Source organism: Lasioglossum baleicum, chromosome 17 (assembly GCF_051020765.1).
Source record: "Lasioglossum baleicum chromosome 17, iyLasBale1, whole genome shotgun sequence".
NCBI classification, from domain to species: Eukaryota; Metazoa; Arthropoda; class Insecta; order Hymenoptera; family Halictidae; genus Lasioglossum; species Lasioglossum baleicum.
In genome coordinates, this window is record NC_134945.1 from 8,154,913 (window position 1) to 8,182,460 (window position 27,548).

The window sequence follows — 27,548 nt, forward strand, 5'->3', positions numbered from 1 at the left end:
CTCAATATACATTTTATGAAATTCTATTATAATTATAGTTATGACTGTATTTTTTAATAAATAAACTTGTGTATGCTAGTATAAAATCAATTTATATATATTATACAATTTATTTGATTATTTGTTTGACAACTAATAAATCTACAAATTGTTTCATAAACTAAAAAATACTTCCTGCATTTTCGTATTCTCCAATCAGTCCAAATATATACCATCAACCTGTTCTCGATCATATACCAATTTTTATTAATGCAATTATGACAGTAACAAAACGTTTCTATTTAAAATGAATACATATTTTGAACATAGTTTTTACATTTTTAATTTTTTGGAAGGTTAAAAAATGTAATTAAAAAAGTAATGAAAAATAAAAATTAAAAAAAAATCCCCGCTGCACGGGGACTCGAATGCTAGCTCCAGATTGCGATTCATACGCTCGACGGCTCGACAGCCGAATTTCAGTTTCGCTTCCGCCGTAAAGCAATAGAACATGGCAACATGGCAAGTGCTAAAAATAGATTGTGGCTGGCATTAGCGCACAAGCAGCGCACACGGATATAGTAAAGGTACGTTGGCGAGTGTAGCGCGCGGGCGCGTTGCTAACACGATACAGTGTTTTCTGCACCGACGAAATGCCGTCGGTGGCCTCTGGTGGCCTCCTGTTTCTCACTCCAGTCAGAATATATCCTAGAGGGCGTAAGAGAAATATTCGAGCGACACAGATTGTCACAGATGTCGTCAGATGTGCTAACAGTAAAGTGGGTTCTGTTTCTTGCTAAAGATGATGTAGGTTCTGTTCCATGCTAAAGATGATGTAGGAGCTGTTCCAGGCTAAACATGATGTGGAGACAAAAGCGGCACGGCCAAAACCCGGGCGTGAGCACTCTCATATACTCTCTGTTAGATTGAAAATCAGAATATTCGGTGACCCAATCGAAAATGGCTATAACAACAACAATGCTCACAACTATGTAAACCAGACACCAAATATATATATTTACTGCGCATATGACACTGATGACACCAACGGAACTCGTTCATCGGCTAATTCCCTACTCGCACTCCAACGATACAAATTACAAATTTGTCTCCTGGTATATGAATATTCATGACATTGTGGATGATCGAGTGGGGAGGCAGAGCTTACAACATTAGATTCCGCGGGAAAAGAAACCATCGTTCGAAAGGACATAGCCGAGATCGATACTACTCGATGCTTTCGATAATCGAAAGCGTGACGTACCGTCATGGCGCACTTTCTTCGAGTAAGAGAGGACGTGAGCGTGAGTACAAATTATCTTTCCAATTACATTTTTTCATTTCCAAACAATTAATAAATATTTTGTTTTATTATTTATTTTCTTGTGAACTCGGGTTTAGTCTCCGTCGGTGAAATTAATTTGCAAAAGCGTGAAATTGATTTATGGAAATGTGAAATTGATTTACAGAAAGGTGAAATTGACTTGCAGAAGGGTGAATTTGGAATGCAAAACCTGTACAACTGGAATTAATCGAAATGCAGTGTGATTCCGTATTGAAACAAAAATATATGAAAATGTTGTGATTCCACATTTCTATAATTATTTATCTGTCGACCGATTTTCCGATATGTTATGTGCAATTAGTTCGGTAGCAGTGATAGCACATATGTATATATATGTGCGAATCACTATTTTCAACGTTAAGAAATAGTAAAACTGCAGTAAGGTCAAGATGAACAGACCAGCGTGTACAATTAATTTTAAAAATAATTACAGTAATAAATAATAATTACAATAATAAAAGACATTGCCAAGTTTCTTCAAAACAAAAATGAAATACAGTGGGTGTACAAAGTATTCGTACACCTTTTAAAAACTAATAACTTTTTTATAATTGTACCAAACGACCTGAATTTTTATAATCAATTAGAAGCATTGGTTTACGAAATGATATGCAAGAAAAATTTTACAAAAATTATAATTTACAAGGTTACATGCAGAAATAAAAAAGGCAATTTTTTAAACTTTTTTATTTGGGCCCTTAATGAAATTTTAAAATATATGTTTTGTAGATCAATGTTAGTTATACACATGCTTTAAATTTCATCAACATCGATTAACATACACACGAGCTACAAGCGATTAAAAACAGTGAAAATCGAAGTTTTATACGAGTTTTGATCAGTTTCTGCTTAAAATCCACAGAATCATTCGTCTTTCCATGCGTGTCGTTTTTTCCTGCGTTAACCGATTTCCATAAAATTTTCAGTATGTGAAGAACTAACATAGATCTACAAAATATATATTTTAAATTTTTATTAAGGGCCCAAAAAAAAAGTTTTAAAAAATGCCTTTTTACTTTTGCATTTATCCTTGTAAATTACAATTATTTGGAAAATCTTTTTCACATATCATTTCGTAAACCAATGCTTCTAATTGATTATAAAAAATCAGGTCGTTTGGTACAATTATAAAAAAGTTATTAGTTTTTAAAAGGTGTACGAATACTTTGTACACCCACTGTAGTTCTATTCAAATAAAGTAAACTTGATGTGAAAACTTCTAGTATTTGCTAAGTTGGTATGTTTGGTGAGCGGAAGAACGTATAAGAACGTATGAGGAATGAATGGTAAGAGTAAGCATGAAAAAGGCACGGAAAAAGGATGTAAGTTCAAAGTAAGAAGCGTGCGCAGTAATAATGTGTGATCTCATTAGTTAATAGTTAAAGAAACATTATGTAATTGAACCATGTAAAATGAACAGAGTCTTAGTACAATGTTCTTGTGCAAAAAGCCGTAGTGATTATTAATCGCAAAAGGTGTGTTATTCTATTCAAAATCCAACACTTTGAAAAAAAACAAACTTGCAAAACAAACAACTGCTTTTTTATATCGCGGCCCTCGAATTAATTTGTAATACTCAATAAACGCTTAACTCGTGTAAGTAATTGTATACCGTGTCTTTTCTATGTTTGTACGTTTTGTAGACATTACTCAATGATCCAAAATTAAGATCTATCAACTTCTCTACTTGTTCCAAATATTCGTACGTTGTAGTCAATAGAACTCTATAATATGAAAATAAATAGTAAAGATTTACATATGTCATTTGTCATAAATTTTCAACTTTTCATGCATGAAACATAACGAACTTACCTGTACGAGCGTGTAGTAGTATCCCGCGTCAATGCAAGATAGGGAAGAGCTATATTTACGAGTTTAAACAGCATATCCATGAGCTCGACACTAGAAGATCCAAATCTTTCGATAACTGCAGCAATTATACTTTCCCTGCATTTATTAACATCTTCCAATTTACCTGAAAAATAATCTCATTTAATTTATAACAAAGTTCATGAACATTTCATACAAATTATTGGTTTATACAATACCCTTCGCCATATATAATTTTGATATAACATGTAACGTAGAGACAATATCTTCATTAGATTTATATAACATTCTTCTCCTAATATTTAAACATTTCTCCAATTTCTTAAGAGCTACTTCAGCATTTTCTCGAACAATGCAATCCTTAGCTTCCTTAAAGAGTTTTTCAGCTTGTTTTATTTTATCTCGTTGAAAATGTCTAGGCTTGTCGAAGCAGTCTAAACAGAATAATTTATTCTTGATGTTGCACAGCGCACCGTTACACTTCGAACAGTTCATGGCAGTGAACCTTTCCTGCAGTGATAAAATGATTGTAAATTAACTGTTAAATTGTTTGGAAAAGAATGAACTGTTTGTATATTTACCACGAAATATTTCAGATTTGGCTGAGTGCAAGGTTTACATTTACAGGTAAAATAGTACTGACTTAACAGTTGTTTCTGTCTTTCTTCTGTTGACGCAAACCTGTAATGAAGACCTGCGGATAATAATACTAAGTAAGCGACGAAACGTAAACACACATACAGGTTTAACGCGTTGAAAACTCTTACTGTACCGTAACAAATCAAAATTTCTTCATTTGCGGCAATATCCTTCAATGCTCTGACGACCTGGTATTGATCGATAAAACTAGAATATAATAATAAAAATAACATATTATTGACTAATGTAATTCAAGTGTCTCAAAAAAAGAAATAATTACTTCATAACTATGTTGCCATCACAAGAATGACTCATCATACTTGCAGACGGGTAAATTCCTAGAGCTACAATGTCTCTTGTAATTTCCTGATCGATAGTCAAATCATCTTCGCTCAATTGTATACTGCTCTTAGAAATTGAACTGCTATGGAAATAAACTTGTAGGCAAAATCGCAGAAGCAAAGAGCTTACGTAAATATGTTTGTTATCGTTTGTTATAGCATGAAAGTCGAAATTAAAACTGTTATTAACAAACTTCCTCGCGAAAAGATCATTAATGTCGTTCCTTTGAAAGAAATCAGTGCGTTCCAATAAATACGAGGTAAGCATGGCAGCTTGCTGTAAGATTTAGAGATTTAATTGTACAAGTTATAAAAAAATCTTGTTTCTACGATACTGTTGTGTTACTTACGGTACCATACGCTACCAACTGTAGCATGGGTAATTTATCGAAATTAGTTTTGAAATTTTGCATTTCATTGAACGTATCTGTTGTTGTTGTACACAGCAGCAAAACTTTCAGTGCTAAATGTCCAATCGGTTTTCTTTTCCATAGACCCATTTGAGTTCCAGGGCATTCCCAACGATGGTACGAAGACCATGCTTCGTTCAAACAATTTGTGTCGCAATAAAAAGTATTCACGCACTTCGAGCATCTAGATCAACATAATTCATGGTTTTTACAATAGTTTCATAAAATATTTGCTTTATAATTACTTTACTACAGCTTGTTAAATCTAGCTGTGCAGCTGAATGTCCCCTGCAAGGGTAAATGTCCCCGCTGCGCAGTGATAAATAGGTGGAACTTCATAACGATAGAGAACTGATCGTCACCTGTCAAACGATGCATGTGGTAACAGTTCAGTTAAAAATTGAAGTGACACAAGTGTATACACAGAAACATATAAACAGTAGTTTTGTATGTTCACTGCTGAAAGAAATAATGGACAGTACGCACTTTCGACGAGGTGTGTACCTTACCGTTCAAATGTTGCAACCTTCTCTCGTCGAGTGCGATCTTTGTTTTCTTCTGCGCATTCCTAAGTTTTGGTAAACCGCACAGCCAGATTTGACAAGCCGTACATATATTACTTACGGTACGGGAACGTCTGTGCAGAGACGATTACACTGTTGACAAATACGACCCCCTGCGTAATCGTTCAGTAATTTAAAGCTTACTGGTTTTTCTATAAACAGAACTTCGCCCTTTCTTATAAACCTATTCGCTATTACATGACTCCCCGGTTCTTCGTTTGATTTTCGATCGATGCTCAACGATGCATTTGGAAAATTAGGATTTTCATCAAACTTTAGCATAGACCTCAAGTCTAACGGATCATCGATATTTTTCGACTCGTCTGGTGTACATGGTCCGTTAAATGTTATTCCAGAAATTCGTTTTTCAATATCGTCTGAAAGTTGATATTAAAATGCGCATGTATTAGAAGCGTAATTCATTTAGAACTTAATCTCTATATTGAAATCAGCCTTTTCAGCATAGTATGCAGTTATAGTGGAGCAGCGAAGATAGCGTAGCATCAAGGAGAGCTGTGCGGTGAGCAAAGCGGTGCGGTATGTGTTTATAGTGGAGCGGCGAGGTGAGCTGTGCGGTGAACAAAGACGGACAGTAACGAGGAACAAAGAAACTACATACTTTTTCTTTAGCATGTGTCAAAATGTTGTCACGAATGTTGATTTGTTCTTGCCATGTTGGTCATCAAGGCGCCGCCTTGCTCACAGCTGTTATCACCTCTCCACTACATTCAGTTGCATTTAATTACATTGGTTTGTTTCCACCACGCTGCTCACCGCACCGCTATCATCGATGCTCATTGCTCCACTATAACCGCACCATAAGAAGTGTCATATCAATACTTATCAACATATACTGTTTACCTTTCATAGAAGGCGCAATGTAGCTGGGATCATCAATCGATTCACGTATTTTGGAAATCATTTGTTTTGCTAAATCTGTATTACCCAATTTCAAGTAACATTGCAGCTTACGCAAATGTAATTTGTAATGTAATTCCTTAGGATAATTTAACTGAATTGCTAATTCAATATCTTTCATACAGTCCTTGTCGATGTTAACAGGTATGCGTTATACAGGAAAATATGTTAATACAATGGAAAGCATTAAATACATATCTATAGAATGAAATATATATTTATCGCATATTTTACACGTTTACTTACCTTGTACCTGTTTAAAAAAAATAAAGAAGCAGATCTATTCGCAATAGCCACTGATAATTCAGGACTATGTTCTGGAGCATACATAGCACACTGTGTATAAGACTGTATACTCTCTGAGTAGTTTTTGGCTTGAAATTGTTTATTTCCTGTGTTTTTCCATACTTGAGCTTTTGCTATAGACCTCGATTCTTTTGTATATTGATAGTCTTCCATCCAGTTCGACGCAAGTTCGCTATAAGAAAAATGATTTAATATTATATATTTGTAATGCTGTAACAAAAATCTGTAGATTATTTGTTTACACAATATATACTGTTTCTCTATTTACCTGATGTCTCCATCATTCCACAAGTAGGACATTAATTGATCTTCCCGCTTTATTTTACCTTCCAAAGCGCGTAATTTCCACGTGGGAAAATTCAATGTAATGAACCTGTCCATTTTCAGGGTACGTTCGGGTATGTCCACGGTGTATTATAGAATTGTTCCAACAAAACTCATCTTGACCTCTGTAAGGATGACGGTTTGTGTATTTAGATATTTTAAATCTTCTCTGGTCGCCGCTAGAGAGGCTCGTGCACAGTGCTGAGATGTTGTGCAAGATTTCGCGCGCATACGCGGCCGAAAGAGTAACATGTCTATATCTACATGGGTCTTTTTGTATGTGGCGTTTTCTTTATAAATTAAGAATTTCGGTAATTTAATCTGCAGCTTACGAGAAGATACAAGTCTTCCGTAATCTAGTGCATAATTAATAGAATCGCTTTCGGCGAAGTTCCCGTTTACGTCCGTGCTCAGAATTAGATGAAATTTTGGGAATAGGTTCTTTTTTTACTAAAATGATGATTGTCAGAAGGATTTTTGGCGAATCGAAAAAAAAGTTTTCCTTTACCTTACCGACACTGCTTCTGGATTTTCGTATGTGTGGACGGGCCGACCCTCTCCGCCCCCCGCCAAATAATCCAAACTAATTCTGATCGCATAATCTTCCCATTGTAGATATTCAATTAATTGGTTTAACAATTGCAATTTTGAAGACATTCTATATTAATTTCCAGAATATACATATTTAATATCTTCAATTAATTGCAAAAATGGACTCGGTAAGTCGGTAAGGTAGACAGTGACATTGAAATGGTAAAAAATTGTTTTTCGAGTCGCCAAAAATCCTTCGGACAATCATCATTTTAGTCAAAAAAGAACCTATTCCCAAAATTTCATCCAATTCTGAGCACAAACGTAAACGGAAACACAGCAGGAATCTGTATGGGGCTAGGAAAAATTATTTTATGCTTTTTTAGTCCGTCTTGAAAACGTGTTACATATACTAAAAATTTTGTTTTATTCAAATAATTGTCTGGGTCGACCGATTCCAATGAAACTTTGTTTGCACATATATATATAACTTACTTAGATTTACAAAATACATGTTTTAAATTTACGTTGCAGGCACAGATAAGAAATTTGAAAATCGTGACCATTACTTTTTCCTTCGCAACAAAAAAATTAGTTACACATTAGCCGCAAAAACACTCAAGCTGCGTTGGGTCCAATTTTAGAAAAGTTATTCGTTTTCGAAGGGTGCACGAATACTTCGTACACCCACTGTACGTTGCACGATATAATAATAATTAGGAGCCACAAGATACGAGAAATATGAACATTTAAACAACTATTCAGACCTCGCAATCATTCTTTAAACTTTCACAGAACGGCAATTATTATAAGAAAGTAATTAATTCGGATGAGAGGTTCGACTGTACCTTTGTTTCGTAATACTGAATAACATTGAACTCATCTGACTTTCAATTCTATAGTATAGCTGAAATTATACCAGCATGGTGCATTAATTTCGAAAAAATACGCAGTCACAACTAAAAGATTGATTAACTAAAGTGGCAAAAGCCCTGTATGACGGTTAAAATGAAACGAGCGCAGAATTTGAGCCATCGGGATCTCAATTTGCATGGCCAGAAGCACGCTTTGATTATTGGGGTAATCTTGTCTGATTTGTAGTATGTCTAGCGTGTCTTTTACATATTTGTACACTTTGTAGGCATCACTCCATGTTCCATAATTAAGATTTACCAACACCTGTAGTTGGTCCAAATATTCATGTGCTGTTATCAATATAGCTCTATAATATGAAAATAAATAGTAAACATTTTCATATATACCACTTGTCATTTTAAACTTTGCATGGATGAAATATAACGAACTTACCTGTACGTGCGTGAAAGAGTATGCGACGTGGCTCTAAGATGGATCAAACATTCACCAACGAGTTCATACAGTACATTAATGAGCTCGACTCTAGAAGGTCCAGAAAATGCAGTACCTGTAGCAATCATAAGTTCCCCGCATTTTTTAAAATCTTCCAAATCATCTGAAAAATAATCTCATTTAATTTATAATAAAGTTAATGAACATTTCATACAAATAATTGGTTTATACAATACATCTTGTCATATATAATTTTGACATAACACGTGTTGTAGAGACAATATCTCTATTATATTGATATAACACTGCTCTCCTAATATTTAAACATTCTTCTAATTTCTTAAGAGCTAGTCCAGCATTTTGGTCAGCGCAATTTTCAGCTTCCTTAAAGAGTTTCTCAGCTTGTTCTATTTGATCTCGTGGAAAATGTTCAGGCCTGTTGAAGCAGTCTAAACAAAATAATGAATTCTGGATGTTGCACAGCGCACCATTACACTTCGAACACTTCATGGCAATGGTGTGCCTTTCCTGCAGTGATAAAATTATTGTAATTTAACTGTCAAGTTATTTGAGAATGAATGAACTGTTTGGGTATATTTACCACGACATAATTCAGATTGGGCTGAGTGCAAGGTTTACATGTACAAGTGAAATAGTACATACTTGACAGAAATCTCTGTCTGTTTTCTGTTGATTCCTCCTTGTAATGGCGACCTATGGATAACAGTACTAAGTAAGCGATGAAACGTAAACAACACATACATGTTTAACGCGTCGAAAACTCTTACAGTACCGTAACAATTCACAATTTCTTCATTTGCGGCGATATCCTTCCATGCTCTGACGACCTGGTATTGATCCATAAAACTAGAATATTATAATAAAAGTAACGTATTATTAACTAATGTAGTTCAAGTGTCCCGAAAGAAAAAATAATTACTTGGTAACTATGTTGGAATCGCAAGAATGATTCATCATACTTGCAGACAGGTAAATTCCTGTAGCTAGAGCGTCTGTTTTATTGTTCAATTGAAATGGGTTCAAATTGGCAACCGACTGATCTTCTGATCTTATTGTTTCTGTACTTATCTTACAAATTAAACTACCATTGAAACTAAGTTGTAGCATATATCGCAGTAGTAAAGAGCTTACGTAAAGATGTTTGTTATGATCTGTTATAGGTTGAAAGTTGGAATTAAAACTCTGATCAAAAAATTTCCTTGCGAAATCATTAAGGTCGTTTCTTTGAAAGAAATCAGTGTGTTTCGATAAATACATGGTAAGCCTGATAGCCGTCTGTAAGATTTAAGATTTAATTGTAAAAGTTATACAAAAAATCTTGTTCTCACAATACTGTTGTGTTACTTACAGTACCAGCTGAAATCAACTTTTCCTTGGGTATTTTATCAAAATGAGTTATCAAATTTTGCATTTCATTAAATTTGATTGCATCCGTTGTTGTTGTACATACTAGTAAAACTTTCAGTGCTAATTTTGGAACTACCTTTTCTTCCCAAATTCCCATTTGATTTCCAAGACATATCCAACGATGGTACGAAAACCATGCTTCGTTCAAACAATTTGTGTTGCAATAAAAAGTATCCAAGCACAATGGGCATCTAAATCAACATAATTCATGATTTTTACAATACTTTCGTAAAGAATTTGCTTTATAACTACTTTACTACATATATTATTAGGTCAATCGGAAAGTTTCGTCAGTTTTTTTACAAAAAGTAGAGCTCTATTTAAGAAAGAAAATGAAAAAGTACATTAATGAAAATATTGTCCATCGTTAGCGATGACTTTTACCCATCTTTCGAGCAGTAAGCGAATTCCGCGACGAAAGAAAGAGTCATCTTTGGAGGTGATCCAGTCAGAGACCCATTTTCCGACATCTTCGTAAGAATTAAATCGTTCCTCAGCAAGTGCGTGTACCATCGACCGAAACAAGTGATAGTCAGCATGGGCACAGTCTGCCGAATAAGCCGCATAGGGTAGCACTGGTAGCACTTCCCAGCGAAGTGCTTCTAACGTTTCTGTGACAAGTTTTGTGACGTTTCGCAAGCAGAATTTTGCAGATTTTTCAAAGTCTCTTGGCTTGAGTTCATATGGGACCCACTTTCCTTCCTGGTAGACCTTCCCCAAGGCTTTTAAACGGTCGGAAATGACAGATTAAACACAACTTAACGCTTCTGCAATTTGTTTTTGCGTTTGACATGGATCTTTATCCACCAATGCCTGCAATTCTTCGTCTTCGAATACTCGTGGCCGTTCAGAACGCTCTTTGTCCTCTACAGTAAAATCACAATTTTTAAAGCGTCGAAACCACTCTCTACATGTTTTATCGGAAACAGCATTATCGCCATAAACGTCTAAATACAATCATTCGATGAGCTTCAGCTGCAGTTTTCTTCCAATTGAAGCGAAAGATTAACACTTCGCTCAAATGACGCTTATTCAGCTCAAATTCCGACATTTTCAATGTAGAAAAAAACGACGTTATTGATGCAAGCGTATATTGTTATGTATTGAATTTTATTGAAAGATGTCCAAACTAAAAAGTTAACCCTACCTTAGACGTTATAGTTAACGACAGTTCGAGCTTTACAGCTACTCGACGCTAAACGGACGGAACTTTCCGATTGACCTAATAACTAAATACTTTACTACATATATTACTTACGGTAAAGGAGTGTCTGTGCTCCGACAACAATGTTGACAAACACGACCCACTCCATAATTATTCTCAAATGCAAAGCTTATTGGTTTTTCGAAAAACAGGACTTCGCCCTTTTGTATAGGTCTATTTGCTACTACATGTCTCCCCACTTCTTCATTGAATTTTAGATCGATGCTCGATGATGCATGTGGAAAATTAGGATTTTCATCAAACGTTAGCACAGACCTCAAGTCTAACGGATCATCACTATTTTTCGACTGGTCTGGTGTGCACGATCCATCAAATGTTAATCCAGATAGATGTTTTTCAACATCATCTGAAAGTTGATATTAAAATGCGCATGTATTAGAAGCATAATTCATTTAGAACTTAATCTCTATATTAAAATCATTCTTTTGAGCTTAGTATGTGGTTATAGTGGAGCAGCAAAGATAGCGTAGCATCAAGGAGAGCTGCGCGGTGAGCAAAGCAGTACGATGCATGTTTATAGTGGAGCGGCAAGGTGAGCTGTGCAGTGAACAAAGACGGATAGTAACGAGGAACAAAGAAACCACATACTTTTTCTTTAGTATGTGTCGAAATGTTGTCACGAATGTTGATTTGTTTTTGCCGTGCTGGTCACCACGCCGCTAGCATCTGCGCCGCCTTGCTCACAGCTCTTATCACCGCTCCGCTATATACAGTTGCATTTAATTACATTGGTTTATTTCCGCCACGCTGCTCACCGCGCTGCTATCATCGATGCTTATCGCTCCACTATAACCGCACCCTAAGAAGTGTCATATTAATACTTATCAACGTAAACTGTTTACCTTTCGTAGAAGGCGCAATGTAGCTGGGATCATCGATCGATTCACGTATTTTGGTAACCATTTGTTTTGCTAAATCTGTGTTACCCAGTTTCAAGTAACATTCGAGCTTACGCCGATGTAAGTCATAATGTAATTGCTTAGGATAATTTAACTCAATTGCTAAATCAATATCTTTCATACAGTCCTTGTCGTTGTTAACAGGTACGAGTTATACATTTAAATACGTTAATACAATGGAAAGCATTAAATACATATCTATAGAATGAAATATATATTTACCATATATTTTACACGTTTACCTACCTTGAATCTATTTAAATGAAATAAAGAAGCAGATCTACACGCAATAGCCCCTGGAAATTCAAGAGTATTTTCTGGCGCATACATAGCACATTCTGTATAACACTCTAAACTCTCTGAATAGCTTTTGTCTAGAAATTGTTGATATCCTCTGTTTACCCATACTGTAGCTATTGTTGTAGACTTCGATTCCTTTCGATTACAATATGATTCTATTTGTTCCGACACTAATTTTCTATAATAAAAATGATTCAATATCCAAGTGCTCTTTGTGTTGAAATACTGTCTATATTATTGCGGGTTAACATAGAGAGCCCTTTTTTGGAAAAAGTGTACAGAAAAAAATTTCTTCTATAAAATAACGTAAACTTTTGTTGTTTATAAAGTTCCAAGAGCCAAATTGCAAAAAAGGGCTCTGTATACGGGACCCCGCAATAATGCAGAGAACATTTCAACACAAAGAGCATAAAAAAATATTGCTTTTTCGCTAAATGCAGCCCCCGACCGCGTGATCGAAAAAATCAAGCTGTTTCATTTTCTCTGTCAGTATCTTTCCTGCGAGAAACATATATATCTGCTTCTCTGTCGCCGATCGGCGAACGGAAATAGTGATATTTTTGCTCCGGCGCATATATTTCTAATGCTGTAACAAAAATCTGTAGATTATTTGTTTACACAATTAATATATACTGTTTGTCTACCTTAGGTATCCATGCCTCCATAAATGGTACATTAATTCATCTTCTCGCTTTATGCGATCTTGCGAAATGCGCAGTGCATACGTGAGAATATTTAACGATGCATCGTCCAAGTCCATTTTCAGAGTACGTCCACGGTCATTCACGGTGTATTATAGAAATGTTCCGACAAATCTTCTCTTGACCTCTGTAATGTTGACGTTTTGTGATATTTAGATATTTGAATCCTACCGCTCTGGTCGCCGGTCGCCGCTAGATAGAGACAGAGATATACTCTCTGATAGAGATAGAGAGGCACTCGTGCCACTCGTGCACAGTGCAGAGATATTGTGCAAAACTTTGCGCGCATGCGCGGCCAAAACAGTAACGTATCTATTATTTATACATATATCTACATTACGATGATATGAAATAAATACATATTTTTTGTAATCATTTTTCAATTAATCGTTACCGTAAACTGCTGCACCGTACGAGGTCTCGACAACTTTTAAACACCCAACTATATAAACGTATCGCCTTATTTATATCCCGTGACTCCATTGGCCCAGCAATCGACACTACTAGGAAATGGCTGGCGCATGCGCGGCCCACCGCATCAATTCTGCCGCTGAATATTTACTCGAAATACCGATTTTTGAATGCAGAATTCTATTTTGTGTTATAATTGTTGAATTGCATAAATTTTGACATATCTCTGTATCACAAAATAAATAAAGTCTTGTTTGTTGCTGTATAAACAGTGACAGTAACATCTAATTATTATAGAGATATATGTATTCCATTGGATTATTCAGTTTGTAAGACGTGAAGTATTCGAAGATATTAATTATTTAAATTTCATAGCAATTGATTGATATTACTTCGTTTATACGGAGATTTAACGCAAAGTACTATGTATATTCGAAACGTGATAGCATATTCTTCAAGTATTCAATGATAATACTTTTGTACCATTCAAAGGAAAATAAATATTATAATTTCTATATCTTCGTAATCTTTTTCTTCTTATCAAATGATATAAATTTAATTCTTATTTCAATGTGATGCACATAAATATTTGCAGGGCTCATTCTACATTCGTCGACTGTTATATTTGCATATTTCATGTCATTTGGAAATATGCAAAGAGAATTAAATATCTTGTCACGAACAATTTATACGCGCTCAACATTCACTATTTTTTAATAGATCTTCTAAGAAGAACCTATTTATTCTATGAGTAAGAAATTCTGAGGATAACATAACTGCAAACCATTTCGTAAAAAACTTTATTACACATGTTATACAAAACATTTTAGTCAGTATACATTTGAAAATCAACTGCTCTTAAAAGTACATTCTTAGCGTTTTGTAAAATGAAGAAACGAATATTTTATAAGTTAAATAATTTTAGATATGAACTGTCGTGTCAATAAAAAAGAAGAAGGACGTAGAATTTTTTTACTATATTACTATTGAATCGTTAGACTGCTTAGTAGCATGTTTAATAACGCGTCTGTATCAAATTTGAACACTGTGTCAATATTAGTCCATGGTCCATAATTAAGATCTACCAAGTCCTGTATTTGTACCAAAAATTCGTATGTTGTTCCCAATACAGCTCTATAATATGAAAATAAATAGTAAACATTTATATATATCATATTTGTCATAAATTTTCAACTTTTCATGCATGAAACATAACGAACTTACCTGTATGAGCGTGTAGTAGTATCCCGCGTCAATGCAAGATAGGGAAGAGCTACATTTACGAGTTTAAACAGCGTATTTAAGAGCTCGATACTAGATGGTCCAAATCTTTCAATAATTATAGCAATTAAACTTTCCCCGCATTTCTTAGCGTCTGTCAATTTTCCTGAAGAATAATCTCAGTTAATTTATAATTAAGTTACTGAACATTTCATACAAATAATTGATTTATACGATACCGTTTGCCACATATAATTTTGATATAAAATATAATGCAGCTGCAACAGGTTCACTAGATTTATATAACATTGTTCTCCTAATATTTAAACATTCTTTTAATTTCTTAAGAGCTACTTCGACATTTTGTTGATCAACGTGACTTTTAGCTTCCTTAAAGAGTTTCTCAGATTTCTTTATCTTATCTTGATGGAAATATGGAGGTCGATGTTTAGGCTTGTCGGAGCAGTCCAAACAAAATAAAGAATTCTTGATGTTGCACAGTGCACCGTTACATTTCGAACAGTTCATGGCATTGAACCTCTCCTGCAGTGATTAAATGATCGTGATTTAACTGTTAAATTACACGGTCTAACAAATTTCAACTTTTTTTGGGGATTTCGATTCTCTCACTGTGTAATTCTTATAGAGTTTCCTGAGCTGATTCCGAATCTGTCTTTAATTTTTCTCCTAGACGCACAGTTTTTGAGAGATTTGAGTTTGAAATAAATGACATATTTTTCAACTTTGAATAAATATTGTGGTGCTATTATAAAAGATATTGAATTGATCTTTACAGGAAAAGATTCCTTAGACTTTCCCGAATACAGTGATATCCAATATTAATACATTATGATTGTTTAAACATGTTTAAACGATCATTAAAGACAGAGAGACACCACTTTTGCACCAATTTTTGACGATATTTTTGAATTTATCTGAAGAATAAGGGTCCAGAAGAAAATCGAACTATACTACGCGATAGAGCAGACTTTTATCTTGAGAAACCGCCCTTTGAAGTTTGAAACGTCGACGTTTTTACCGAACCAGAAAGCAAAATATTTTCGCCCAACATGAGTTGCCGCCAGTGGTGCTCACCACTAAAACGGGAGTTCAAAATCAAAGAACATTCGATAGAAATGAGGTAGAGCAATGAAATTTTTTAAAAATTAAAGCTGAAACTTTACAGAACATGGGAAAAATAGGGAGATTATGGTACGAACACTCTTTAATCTTGAGAAAATTCGTTAAACATGTAGAATTTCAAGAAATCGATTTTGCAATATCCTGAGCACGTAGACAAATTTTGAGACCAGATTTGAAATCAGCGTGTAAAAATCTACGGGAAATAAAGTGCAGCATGTTCAAAAAAATTTCTTCCGCGCGTGGTATTGGAAAACCCACAATTTTCTCGAAATTGTGCAAGTTTAACGAATTTTCTCAACGTTAAAAAACGTTCTTACCATAATCTCCCTATTTTTCCCATATTCTGCAAAGTTCCAGCTTTCCTTTTAAAAAAATTTCATCGTTCTACCTCATTTCTATAGAAAGTTCTTTGATTTTGAATCGAGTTTCGACTAAATTGCCACTGGCGGCAGCTCGTGTCGGGCAAATATATTTTGCTTTCTGGTTCGGTAAAAACGTCGACGTTTCAAACTTCAAAGGGTCGTTTCTCAAGATAAAAGTCTGCTCTATCGCGTAGTATAGTTCGATTTTCTTCTGGACCCTTATTCTTCAGATAAATTCAAAAATATCGTCAAAAATTGGTGCAAAAGTGGTGTCTCTCTGTCTTTAATGATCGTTTAAACATGTTTAAACAATCATAATGTATTAATATTGGATATCACTGTATTCGGGAAAGTCTAAGGAATCTTTTCCTGTAAAGATCAATTCAATATCTTTTATAATAGCACCACAATATTTATTCAAAGTTGAAAAATATGTCATTTATTTCAAACTCAAATCTCTCAAAAACTGTGAGTCTAGGAGAAAAATTAAAGACAGATTCGGAATCAGCTCAGAAAACTCTATAAGAATTGCATAGTGAGAATCGAAATTCTCTTTGGCTGTTGGACAATGTTATTTGAGAAAGAATGAACTGTTTGTATGTTTACCAAGAAATATTTCAGATTTGGCTCAGTGCAAGGTGTACATTTACAAGTGAAATGGTGCAGACTTAACAGCTCTTTCCGTCTTTCCTCCGGAGATTTATCCCTGTAATGGACACCTATGGAGAACAACACTAAGTAAGCGATGAAACGTAAACACACATACACGTTTAACGCGTTGAAAAACTCATACTGTACCGTAACAAGTCAAAATTTCTTCATTTGCGGCAATATCCTTAAATGCTCTAACGATCTGGTATTGATCCATAACACTAGAACATAATAATAAAAATAACGTATTATTTACCAATTTAATTGAAGTGTATGAATAAAAAAGAAAATAATTACTTGATAACTGTGTTGGGATCACAAGAATGATTCATCATACTTGCAGACAGGTAAACTGCTTTACCTAGAGCGTCTGTTTTACTGTCGAGACCGATAGACAAAGGATTTAAGTTCCAAAAAACACTGGTCTTATAGATTGTTGTACCATTGTAAATAAGTTGTAGGATATATCGTAGCAGTAAAGAGCTTACGTAAATATGTTTGTTATCATCTGTTATAGCGTGAAAGTTGGAATTAAAACTGTTATCAACAAATTTCCTTGCAAAATCATTAAGATCGTTTTTTTGAAAGAAATCAGTGTGTTTCAATAAATACGTGGTAAGCATCATAGCTATCTGTAATATTTAAGATTTAATTGTAAAAAGATATACGAAAAATCTTGTTCTCACAATACTGTTGTGTTACTTACACAACCGTACGTTATCAACTCTTCTATGGATTGTTTATCAAAATGAGTCACCAAATTTTGTATTTCATTAAATTTGATTGTGTCCATTGTTGTTGTACATACTAGTAAAACTTTCAGCGCAAGTTGTCCACCCCAATCCCATAGACCCATTTGATTCGCAAGACATTCCCAACGATGGTACGAAGACCATGCTTCGTTCAAACAATTTGTGTCGCAATAAAAAGTATTCAAGCACTTCGAGCATCTAAATGAACACAATTCATGATTTTTACAGTAGTTTCGTAAAGAATTTGCTTTATAACTACTTTACTACTTATATTATTAGGTCAATCGGAAAGTTCCGTCCGTTTTTTTACAAAAAGTAGGGCTCTATTTAAGAAAGAAAATGAAAAAGTACATTAATAAAAATATTGTCCATCATTAGCGATAACTTTTACCCATCTTTCGGGCAGTAAGCGAATTCCGCGACGTAAGAAAGAGTCATCTTTGTAGGTGATCCAGTCAGAGACCCATTTTCCGACATCTTCGTAAGAATTAAATCGTTCCTCAGCAAGTGCGTGTGCCATCGACCGAAACAAGTGATAGTCAGCATGGGCACAGTCTGCCGAATAAGCCGCATAGGGTAGCACTTCCCAGCGAAGTGCTTCTAACGTTTCTGTGACAAGTTTTGTGACGTTTCGCAAGCAGAATTTTGCAGATTTTTCAAAGTCTCTTGGCTTGAGTTCATATGGAACCCACTTTTCTTCCTTGTAGACCTTCCCCAAGGTTTTTAAACGATCGGAAATGACAGATTAAACACAACTTAACGCTTCTGCAATTTGTTTTTGCGTTTGACATGGATCTTTATCCACCAATGCCTGCAATTCTTCGTCTTCGAATACTCGTGGCCGTTCAGAACGCTCTTTGTTCTCTACAGTAAAATCACAATTTTTAAAGCGTTGAAACCACTCTCTACATGTTTTATCGGAAACAGCATTATCGCCATAAACGTCTACGATCATTCGATGAGCTTTCGACACTTTAAAAATGGTGATTTTACTTTGGAGGACAAAGAGCGTTCTGGATGGCCAAGAGTATTCGAAGACGAAGAATTGCAGGCATTGGTGGATGAAGATCCATGTCAAACAGAAAAAGAAATTGCAGAAGCGTTAAATTGTGCTCAATCTGTTCATTTCCGATCGTTTAAAAGCCTTGGGGAAGGTCTACAGTCTACAAGGAAGGAAAGTGGGTTCCATATGAACTCAAGCCAAGAGACATTGAGAAGCGAAAAACCATCTGCGAAATTCTGCTTGCGAAACGTCACAAAAGTTGTCAAAGAAACGTTAGAATCACTTTGCTGGGAAGTGCTACCCCGTGCAGCTTATTAGCCAGACTGAGCCTCTTCCGACTATCACTTGTTTCGGTCGATGATGGCACGGCACACGCACTTTCTGAGGAACGATTTAATTCTTACGAAGATGTTGAAGAATGGCTGTCCGACTGGATAACCTCCAAAGATGACTCATTCTTTCAATACTGAATTCGCTTGCTGCCCAAAAGATGGGGAAAAGTCATCGCTAACGATGGACAATATTTTGATTAATGTAATTTTCATTTTGTTTCTTAAATAAAGCTTTACTTTTTGTAAAAAAACGGACGGAACTTTCCGATCGACCTAATACATATATTACTTACGGTACAGGAATGTCTGTGCTCCGACAACAGTGATGACAGGTACGACCCGCTATATCCTCATTCTCAAATGCAAAGCTTACTGGTTTTTCTATAAACAGGACTTCGCCCTTTCTTATAAATCTATTTGCTACTACATGTCTCCCCAGTTCTTCATTGAACTTTCGATCGATGCTCGATGATGCATGTGGAAAATTAGGATTTTCATCAAACGTTAGCACAGACCTCAAGTCTAACGGATCATCACTATTTTTCGACTGGTCTGGTGTACATGGTCCGTTAAACGGTATTCGAGAAATTCGTCTTTCAATATCATCTGAAAGTTGTTATTAAAATGTGGATGTATTAGAAGCATAATTCATTTAGGACTTAATCTCTATATTAAAATCATTCTTTTGAGCTTAGTCTGCAGTTATAGCGGAGCGGCGACGATAGCATAGCATCAAGGAGAGCTGTGCGGTGAGCATAGTGGTGCGATGCATGTTTATAGTGGAGCGGCGAGGTGAGCTGTGCGGTGAACAAAGACGGATAGTAACGAGGAACAAAGAAACTACATACTTCTTCTTTAGTATGTGTCAAAATGTTGCCACGAATGTTGATTTGTTCTTGCCATGCTAGTCACCGCGCCGCTAGCATCTGCGCCGCCTTGCTCACAGCTCTTATCACCGCTCCGCTATATACAGTTGCATTTAATTACATTGGTTTGTTTCCGCCGCGCTGCTATCATCGATGCTCATCGCTCCACTATAACCGCACCCTAAGAAGTGTCATATTAATACTTATCAACGTAAACTGTTTACCTTTCGTAGAAGGCGCAATGTAGCTGGGATCATCGATCGATTCACGTATTTTGGAAATCATTTGTTTTGCTAAATCTGTGTTACCCAGTTTCACGTAACATAGCACCTTACGCAAATGTAATTTGTAATGTAATTTCTTGGGACAATTTAACACAATCGCTAAATCAATATCTTTCATACAGTCCTTGTCGTTGTTAACAGGTACGAGTTATACATGAAAATACATTAATACAATGGAAAGCATTAAATACATATCTATAGAATGAAATATATACAGGGTCTGTGCGGAAAGTAATGCGACCACATTTTTTTTTTTAAATCTATTGAACATACAAGTACAAACCTTTAAAATTCTTCAAACTGGACCCTTGGGCGTCGACACATTTTTTCCAGCGCGATTTCCATGCTTCGTATGCTCCCTGCAAGGCGTTATCTGGAGCCTCTCATAGTACCTTCGTCGAGCAGTTCCAACCAAAACTTTTCCATAGATTACGGGGAAAACAGTAAATGGCACTTCTTAGTTGGATCGCAACACTTCCTCAACCCCCGTACAGTCCTGACTTGTCTCCCGCCGACTTCTTCTTGTTTCCAAAAATCAAAAATGTGCTAAAAGGATGCCATTTTGAAAGCGTGGAACGTGTCAAGGAGGCTGTGTCGAGGGTACTATGAGAGGTTCCAAAAAACGCCTTCCAGGGAGCATACGAAGCATGGAAATTGCACTGGAAAAAATGTGTCAACGTCCAAGGATCCTACTTTGAAGAATTTTAAAGATTTGTACCCATATGTTTGATACATTTTTTTTTTTAAATGTGGTTGCATTACCTTCCGGACAGACCCTGTATATTTTACATGTTTACTTACCTTGTACCTATTTAAAAAGAATAAAGAAGCAGATCTATTTGCAATAGCCACTGAATATTCACGACTATGTTCTGGAGCGTACATTGCACACTGTGTATAAGACTCTATACTCTCTAAATAGTTTTTGGCTTGAAATTGTTGATTTCCTATGGTTTTCAACAGTTGAGCCTTAATTGTAGACTTCGATTCTTTTGTATTACAACGCTGTTCCTTGCAGTCCGACACAAGTTCCCTACAAGAAAAATGATTGAATATTAATTATATATTTGTAATGCTGTAACAGAAATCTGTACATCATTTGTTTACACGATAATATATACTGCTTGTCTACCTTACGTCTCGGTCATTCCATAAATGGAACATTAATTCATCTTCCCGCTTTATTTCATCTTTCAAAGCGTGTATTAGTTTACACTCGGGAAAATCCATTGTATCCATCCTGTCCATCTTCACGGTGCGTCTCAGTGCGTCCACAGCAGTCGTCCACGATCAGTAATATAGAAGTGTTCCAAAGTGTTCCGACAAAACTCCTCTTGACCTCTGTAATGTTGACGCTTTGTGATATTTACTGTTTAGATATTTGAATTTGAATCCTATCCACTGATAATATATATCAGTGATCCTACCCGTAGATACGGTCCAATACGGTCCTGACGAAACTCGCGCATGCGCGAAGAAAGCTCCTTACCACTCCTTACCTACCATCACGGTCAATCGGAATGACAGTCACGTCGAAGATTGACATTCGGATTGATCGTGAAAGATTAATACTGACGGACTGATGAAATGGACTGACGGATTTCCAGATATTTGGAAATATTCCTTCGTGATTGAAGTAAGGATTGACAGTCTGACTGTTCAATCAGACTGTCATTCCTGATTGACCGTGTAGGGTCCGCTTTAGGCCTTAGACCATATAGGGTGTCCCAAAATTCGTGAAAATCCCGAAAGGGGTTCCTGAGACCATTTCAAGCTACATTTTCCTTTGCAAAAATGTTATCCGCGGCTTTGTTTAGGAGTTATTAACGAAAAACACGGACCAATCAGAGCGCGCCCTGGCCTGGCGCGTCAAGCCGCGCCGGCAAGCGAGTGTCGCGGTACGCCGTGACATCGCATCGTGACAGCGCGGCGGCCCAGGACGCGCTCTGATTGGTCCGTGTTTTTCGTTAATAACTCCTAAACAAAGCCGCAGTTGACTTTGGTGCAAAGGAAAATGTCTCTTAGAATGGTCTCAGGAACCACCTGGAACCACCCCCTTTCGGGATTTTCACGAGTTTTGGGACACCCTGTATATATTTACCCAGCCAACCAAAAATCTAAATTTGGTCGACCTCCTGTGCGCGCATATGCCGAGCTAGTGTCGACCGTAGGACCAGAGTTTGGACATGGGCATGAGGTCGGCATCAGGTCGGCACGAATCGGCCGAATGTGCCTTTGTGGCAGCACTGTCGCACTGATGTACCGCATGCCGAATATCGTTTTACAGGTGAAACAAACAATTCCAATGCCGCTTTTGCAAAATTCACATGTTTTTCTATAAGCGAGGGTGAAACTAATATCCTAATCGCGATATGGAGCAACAAAAAATGAGTATACACATTCGGAGCTAATATCCCGTACATTACTACCGGGCCGGTATATAAGAGAAATTGGCGAAACTCGGTCGCTTTAAAAGTTGAATATTCTTCTATTGGCCTCGGGCGTCTAGAAAAATCAGATGGACAGTACTTATCGAGTACTGCCATTCGCGCGGAGATGATAAAATCATTTTTATTTATCATCTTTAAAATATAAGTGTATTCAATTAGTTGAAATTGAACTGTAAAGAAAATTGTACGGCAATGCAAATTTTAGATTATGTCTCTTGCAATCGATGCAGACAATTTTTATTTCGCATAAAGATCCGCAGTCTAGGAAAAATAACAAATGTGAGAAATAAATAAAATTTGTATTTTTTTTTCCGCCAATTTCTCTTATATACCGGCCCGGTAGTAATGTACGGGATATTAGCTCCGAATGTGTATACTCATTTTTTGTTGCTCCATATCGCGATTAGGATATTAGTTTCACCCTCGCTTATAGAAAAACATGTGAATTTTGCAAAAGCGGCATTGGAATTGTTTGTTTCACCTGTAAAACGATATTCGGCATGCGGTACATCAGTGCGACAGTGCTGCCACAAAGGCACATTCGGCCGATTCGTGCCGACCTGATGCCGACCTCATGCCCATGTCCAAACCCTGGTCCTACGGTCGTCCAAAATTAAGCCAATCGGGACTTGAGCACCTCCGAGCGTAGATTGGACAATGATTTGCCGATCTGTGCCCTAGGCACGGCTTGCCCAAGGCACGCCTGGTTAGCTGGGTACATATATATATAGCTATATTTACGTCCGTTACTTCCGGTTACATATTAATGAAAACAGACGAAAACGTGTGTTGCGACTGCATTTCACTAAATAACGAAATATTGCGCAACATTCTATAGTTTCAACTGAGTTTCAACAGATGCCACAAACTGCACGAGGCGTTCGATTCATTTCGATTAGGTCAACCACTTCTGTCACTGACTCATTCAGCTAGCTCTACGCAGCTCTACGGCTCTAAGCATAAGTACGGCTGTCTACGTGTGTCTACGGCTTTACGTCTTTACTTTACCAGTCTTTACGTATAGACAGCGCGTCTCGTGACACGTACTCCTCGTGTTAGCGTCTAGGTTAGCGTGTCGTCCGTACTTTCGACGCGTCGTGTTTTCAAAATTCCTTCGGAACCCGAGCCTGTTAATGTAAATTGTAATTTTGCTATCATGGCGGTACGTGTGCAATTCGAGAACAACAACGAAGTCGGCGTTTTCTCCAAGCTGACGAATTCTTACTGCCTGGTCGCAATTGGCGGTTCCGAGAATTTCTACAGGTAACAATATAGATAAGAAAATTGTTCACATCGATCTCTAAAATCTTTCTTCAGAACAACAAATCGTTCGGAGAGCTATCTCGGTACGATCATTCTCGCGTGTGCAAATCTATCAAGCTCCTCCGATTGCTTTCACGCAAACTGCAATGAAACCACTCGCTGTGCTAATAAAATGCATAACATCGTAATTGCAGTGTATTCGAAGATGAATTATCCGAGATCATTCCTGTCATTCATGCGTCGGTAGCAGGATGTCGAATTATTGGTCGATTGTGTGTTGGTAAGTAAATATTGAAAATTGTGAAACTGAAAGACATTGAACGCAATCGACTATCTATATAGACATTTGAAACAAGATGAATTTGATTAGGAAACAAAAATGGTCTCCTGGTACCGAACACAACGACAGACACGGAATTACAGCACATACGAAATTCACTGCCGGATGACGTCAAAGTCCAGCGAGTAGAGGAGAGGCTCTCTGCTCTTGGTAACGTTATTGCATGCAACGATCATGTGGCTCTGGTGCACCCTGATCTCGACAGAGTAAGTACTTATTGTCGGTAGGAATGTGTTGAGACGCAACATAATGCGAGATTCACGAGACTGTCTCTAAAATTTGATACCAAGTTTCAAAGACTTCGACCACCTGACTAGGGGGAATAAATTAGCCTAAGAGTCGAAGGCTCTTGAGCAGGGTTACCATATTTTGCGGGTATCGGGCAACCGAGCCCCTTACCCTAGCGTTCCACGCCCAGCTGCGCGGCAGAGCCCGCCTTGCTTCGGGCTTGCGCCTTGCTGCACAGCTGGGCGAAGGGCGCAAGGGGCTCGGTTGCCCGATACCCGCAAAATATGGTAACCCTGCTCTCGAGCCCAAAGATGTGACTCATCTGAAATTTTCTGTGACTTTCCGGCGTCATAACATTAACCCTTTGCGCTCCGATTTATTTTACAGTGATTAGAACTTTGAGAAAAAGTCGAGTCCATCGATCTTTTCCATCTACGCATGTACAGAATGAGAGTGAACTTTTATATTTTATCCGGCTTACGCCCGAAAGCCTGAATAGAGAAAATTATATAATGTTGGGCCGTTTGAAGCTTCGAATCTCTAATTTGAATGTTTGTCAACAGGAAACAGAAGAGATTTTAGCCGATACTCTAAAGGTAGAAGTATTCAGGCAAACTGTGGCAAGTAACGTCCTAATAGGTTCGTACACTGTGTTATCGAATCAGGGTGGTCTGGTACATCCGAAAACATCTATACAGGACCAAGACGAGTTGTCGTCTTTACTACAAGTGCCGCTTGCTGTAAGATCGCTTAACATAGCTACAGTAATGTCCCATTCTAAGTCGATTCTCCGTTCTGTGTGTTGTGACCTATATACAATAGGTGTGCAATAGGCAGTGGCAATAGGCCCCTTTACCTAAAGGAGTTGGGGAGCCCACGGAAACCTTTTTATGAAGTGAAACTTCTTTGCCGAGGGGGCTACAATTTTCTAGTGTTACGGAAGTGACGAAATTTCGCGAATAACCTCGAATAGTTTGACAAGTAACATTGTCATAATTAATTTACTAACTTTAAAGACTTCGTTGGTGAACTTTTAAGATTGTAGAATGTAAACTGAAGCCTTGGCTACATTCCCATTTCAGTTTCATGCAGGTTTGATGCTTAAATTTTTAGTTATTAACAAATTTCGGAGAAGTGGTATGTTATGTATGTCTGTCCTTGTCGCACAGTTCGACCCTCCTTGTCTTACGCATCATGGGAACTAATTAACCAGAGTTAATTTGTGAACATTTGCAATTGGTTTCTGCTTTCACATGCAGTTTCTCATCGGATTTTGTTCCGACTGAAAGATTTATAAACCATTATCCAAACCCTTGTTCTAAATTAACCTGAAAAATTTTGACAGGTGTTAGGTGAGCAAAAAAAAATTGCATGGAGAACCACGCGCGGCAGAAGTGAAACTTTCTTGCAGTCTACTAATGTTTAGAAGTAAATTAAGATGGGAAATGGTAAATAATCCTAATGAAGTGACAAACAAGATTAGGAACAACTATCGATGCAGTATTTGCAAGACATTTAGACAAAATTGAATCAAGAATATTCGTATCATATTTTAGCTATCGCAAGCCAATTGTTTCAATTGTTTTTTTTGCTTACCTGACACCCGTCAAAATTTTTTAGGTTAGTTTAGAACAAGGGTTTGGATAATTGTTTAGAAATCTTTCAGTCGGAACAAAATCCGATGGGAAACTGCATGTGAAAGCAGCTGGAGGTTGACTCCATGTTATCCAATTGTAAATGTTCACAAATTAACTCTGGTTAATTAGTTATTAACAATTGTTGCGCGGGCTGCTTGTTTCTGAAGTTCCCATAATGCGTAAGACAAGGAGGGTCGAACTGTGCGACAAGGACAGACATACATAACATACCACTTCTCCGAAATTTGTTAATAACTAACAATTTAAGCATCAAACCTGCATGAAACTGAAATGGGAATGTAGCCATGGCTTCATTTTACATTCTACAAGTCTTTAAAGTTAGTAAATTAATTATGAAAATGTTACTTGTCAAACTATTCGAGGTTATTTGCGAAATTTCACTTCCGTAACACTAGAAAATTGTAGCCCCCTCGGCAAAGAAGTTTCACTTCATAAAAAGGTTTCCGTGGGCTCCCCAACTCCTTTAGGTAAAGGGGCCTAATGCCACTGCCTAATCCAGTTACAAAACTTCTTTATTTTCCATTATTGAAGCGAAACTTCTTTGCTGAGGGGGCTACAATTTTGGGTAGAAGGGACATGGAGCCGTGTCCTCCGCCGGTCTTAGAATGGCACATTACTGTATATAAGAATATACGCAGCGTGCAAAAAATATTTAGCTATTTATTGTTGTATTAAACAGGCAGGAACAGTAAATAGAGGCAGCGACGTAATAGCCGCAGGAATGGTCGTAAACGATTGGGCTGCCTTCTGTGGCATGGACACAACCTCGACAGAACTCTCGGTTATCGAAAGTGTCTTTAAACTAAACGATGCTGCCCCAGCCGCGATTACATCAACTATGCGTGCGTCGCTTATAGAAAGGTAAATATACACAGCGAATTGTTTTAATATGTTATTTAATTGATCGTAACGATAATCAACGTTCTTTCTCATTTGTTTCAGTATGTCTTAAATGAATTTAAACTTTCTAAGAGGACCGTGGACAGTTCGGTGGATGGTAGAATTGCACTGTGTACATAAATTAAATATTTATGTTATATTAAATGAACTGAGAGAGAGATTGGTACATTGCAAGAGCGACGACACACCTGCAGGAACCATACTTTCTTTATAATTCCATCGATAGACTACGATATAGAACTGTAACGTAATATTCTGTACGAAGGGTTCATACAAAATGTATCATCATTATGTTCTACCTGAACACCAGCATAACGAATTTTTACTGTGTACCGTGATTTTGAAATACCTCGTACGAAAAGACGGACGACAACAGTTTAAATACAAGATATGATTACTTACCTCTTATCGAATAATTACGCGAACACTCCGACTGTACGTTGCGATATATAAGTCCCGTGGATTTTTAAATATTTTAAGCTTTTCTTTTTTAAGAGTATACAGAAAGAGAATGTACGATTTTTCATTTTTGTCGAATGTTCTTTCGAGAATTCACGAATTTATAAATATAACTGCATATAAAACGGAAATATTTTATTGAAATATATTTCAATCGATAATCTCTTTGAATATAAAC

General features: G+C 36.7%; 4 protein-coding genes and 1 long non-coding RNA gene across 10 annotated transcripts; 2 read left to right on the forward strand and 3 right to left on the reverse strand.

The window, feature by feature from the left end:
- The first annotated feature begins 904 nt into the window (after positions 1-904).
- On the forward strand, positions 905-19,359 carry LOC143217437 (uncharacterized). The gene is made up of 3 exons (XR_013010808.1): positions 905-1,283; positions 1,449-19,124; positions 19,223-19,359. It is a non-coding gene; the product is annotated as an uncharacterized LOC143217437 (long non-coding RNA).
- On the reverse strand, positions 2,697-6,734 carry LOC143217433 (protein-lysine N-methyltransferase SMYD4-like). Of its 2 annotated transcripts, XM_076441706.1 has the most exons (11): positions 6,600-6,734; positions 6,272-6,503; positions 5,969-6,152; positions 5,169-5,484; positions 4,485-4,728; positions 4,074-4,411; positions 3,927-4,000; positions 3,736-3,848; positions 3,373-3,664; positions 3,137-3,299; positions 2,697-3,048 (listed from the first exon to the last, which is right to left on the reverse strand). In XM_076441706.1, exons 1-11 carry the CDS (start codon positions 6,710-6,712, stop codon positions 2,901-2,903), a joined length of 2,217 nt encoding a protein of 738 aa, XP_076297821.1. In that variant the 5' UTR covers positions 6,713-6,734; the 3' UTR covers positions 2,697-2,900. The 2 variants fall into 2 exon arrangements, with proteins under 2 accessions (XP_076297821.1, XP_076297820.1); XM_076441705.1 differs by having other exon boundaries at positions 3,736-4,000.
- LOC143217435 (protein-lysine N-methyltransferase SMYD4-like) lies at positions 8,162-13,335 on the reverse strand. The gene is made up of 12 exons (XM_076441713.1): positions 12,991-13,335; positions 12,795-12,932; positions 12,293-12,524; positions 11,990-12,173; positions 11,181-11,493; positions 9,864-10,113; positions 9,435-9,790; positions 9,288-9,361; positions 9,096-9,208; positions 8,731-9,022; positions 8,495-8,657; positions 8,162-8,408 (listed from the first exon to the last, which is right to left on the reverse strand). Exons 3-12 carry the CDS (start codon positions 12,374-12,376, stop codon positions 8,162-8,164), a joined length of 2,076 nt encoding a protein of 691 aa, XP_076297828.1. The 5' UTR covers positions 12,377-12,524; positions 12,795-12,932; positions 12,991-13,335.
- LOC143217434 (protein-lysine N-methyltransferase SMYD4-like) lies at positions 14,245-23,439 on the reverse strand. 5 transcript variants are annotated; one of them, XM_076441709.1, is made up of 12 exons: positions 23,264-23,439; positions 21,205-21,413; positions 20,874-21,105; positions 20,013-20,196; positions 19,216-19,528; positions 17,542-17,785; positions 17,133-17,467; positions 16,983-17,056; positions 16,791-16,903; positions 14,919-15,222; positions 14,683-14,845; positions 14,245-14,592 (listed from the first exon to the last, which is right to left on the reverse strand). In XM_076441709.1, exons 2-12 carry the CDS (start codon positions 21,318-21,320, stop codon positions 14,442-14,444), a joined length of 2,229 nt encoding a protein of 742 aa, XP_076297824.1. In that variant the 5' UTR covers positions 21,321-21,413; positions 23,264-23,439; the 3' UTR covers positions 14,245-14,441. The 5 variants fall into 5 exon arrangements, with proteins under 5 accessions (XP_076297824.1, XP_076297825.1, XP_076297822.1 ...); XM_076441710.1 differs by lacking the exon at positions 23,264-23,439 and adding an exon at positions 21,500-21,887 and having other exon boundaries at positions 21,210-21,413; XM_076441707.1 differs by lacking the exon at positions 23,264-23,439 and adding an exon at positions 21,500-21,887.
- Positions 23,440-23,648: 209 nt separating this feature from the next.
- Eif6 (eukaryotic translation initiation factor 6) lies at positions 23,649-27,312 on the forward strand. Its single transcript, XM_076441714.1, has 6 exons — positions 23,649-23,785; positions 23,980-24,065; positions 24,156-24,331; positions 24,917-25,093; positions 26,691-26,872; positions 26,954-27,312. Exons 1-6 carry the CDS (start codon positions 23,679-23,681, stop codon positions 26,961-26,963), a joined length of 738 nt encoding a protein of 245 aa, XP_076297829.1. The 5' UTR covers positions 23,649-23,678; the 3' UTR covers positions 26,964-27,312.
- The last annotated feature ends 236 nt before the right edge of the window (positions 27,313-27,548 follow it).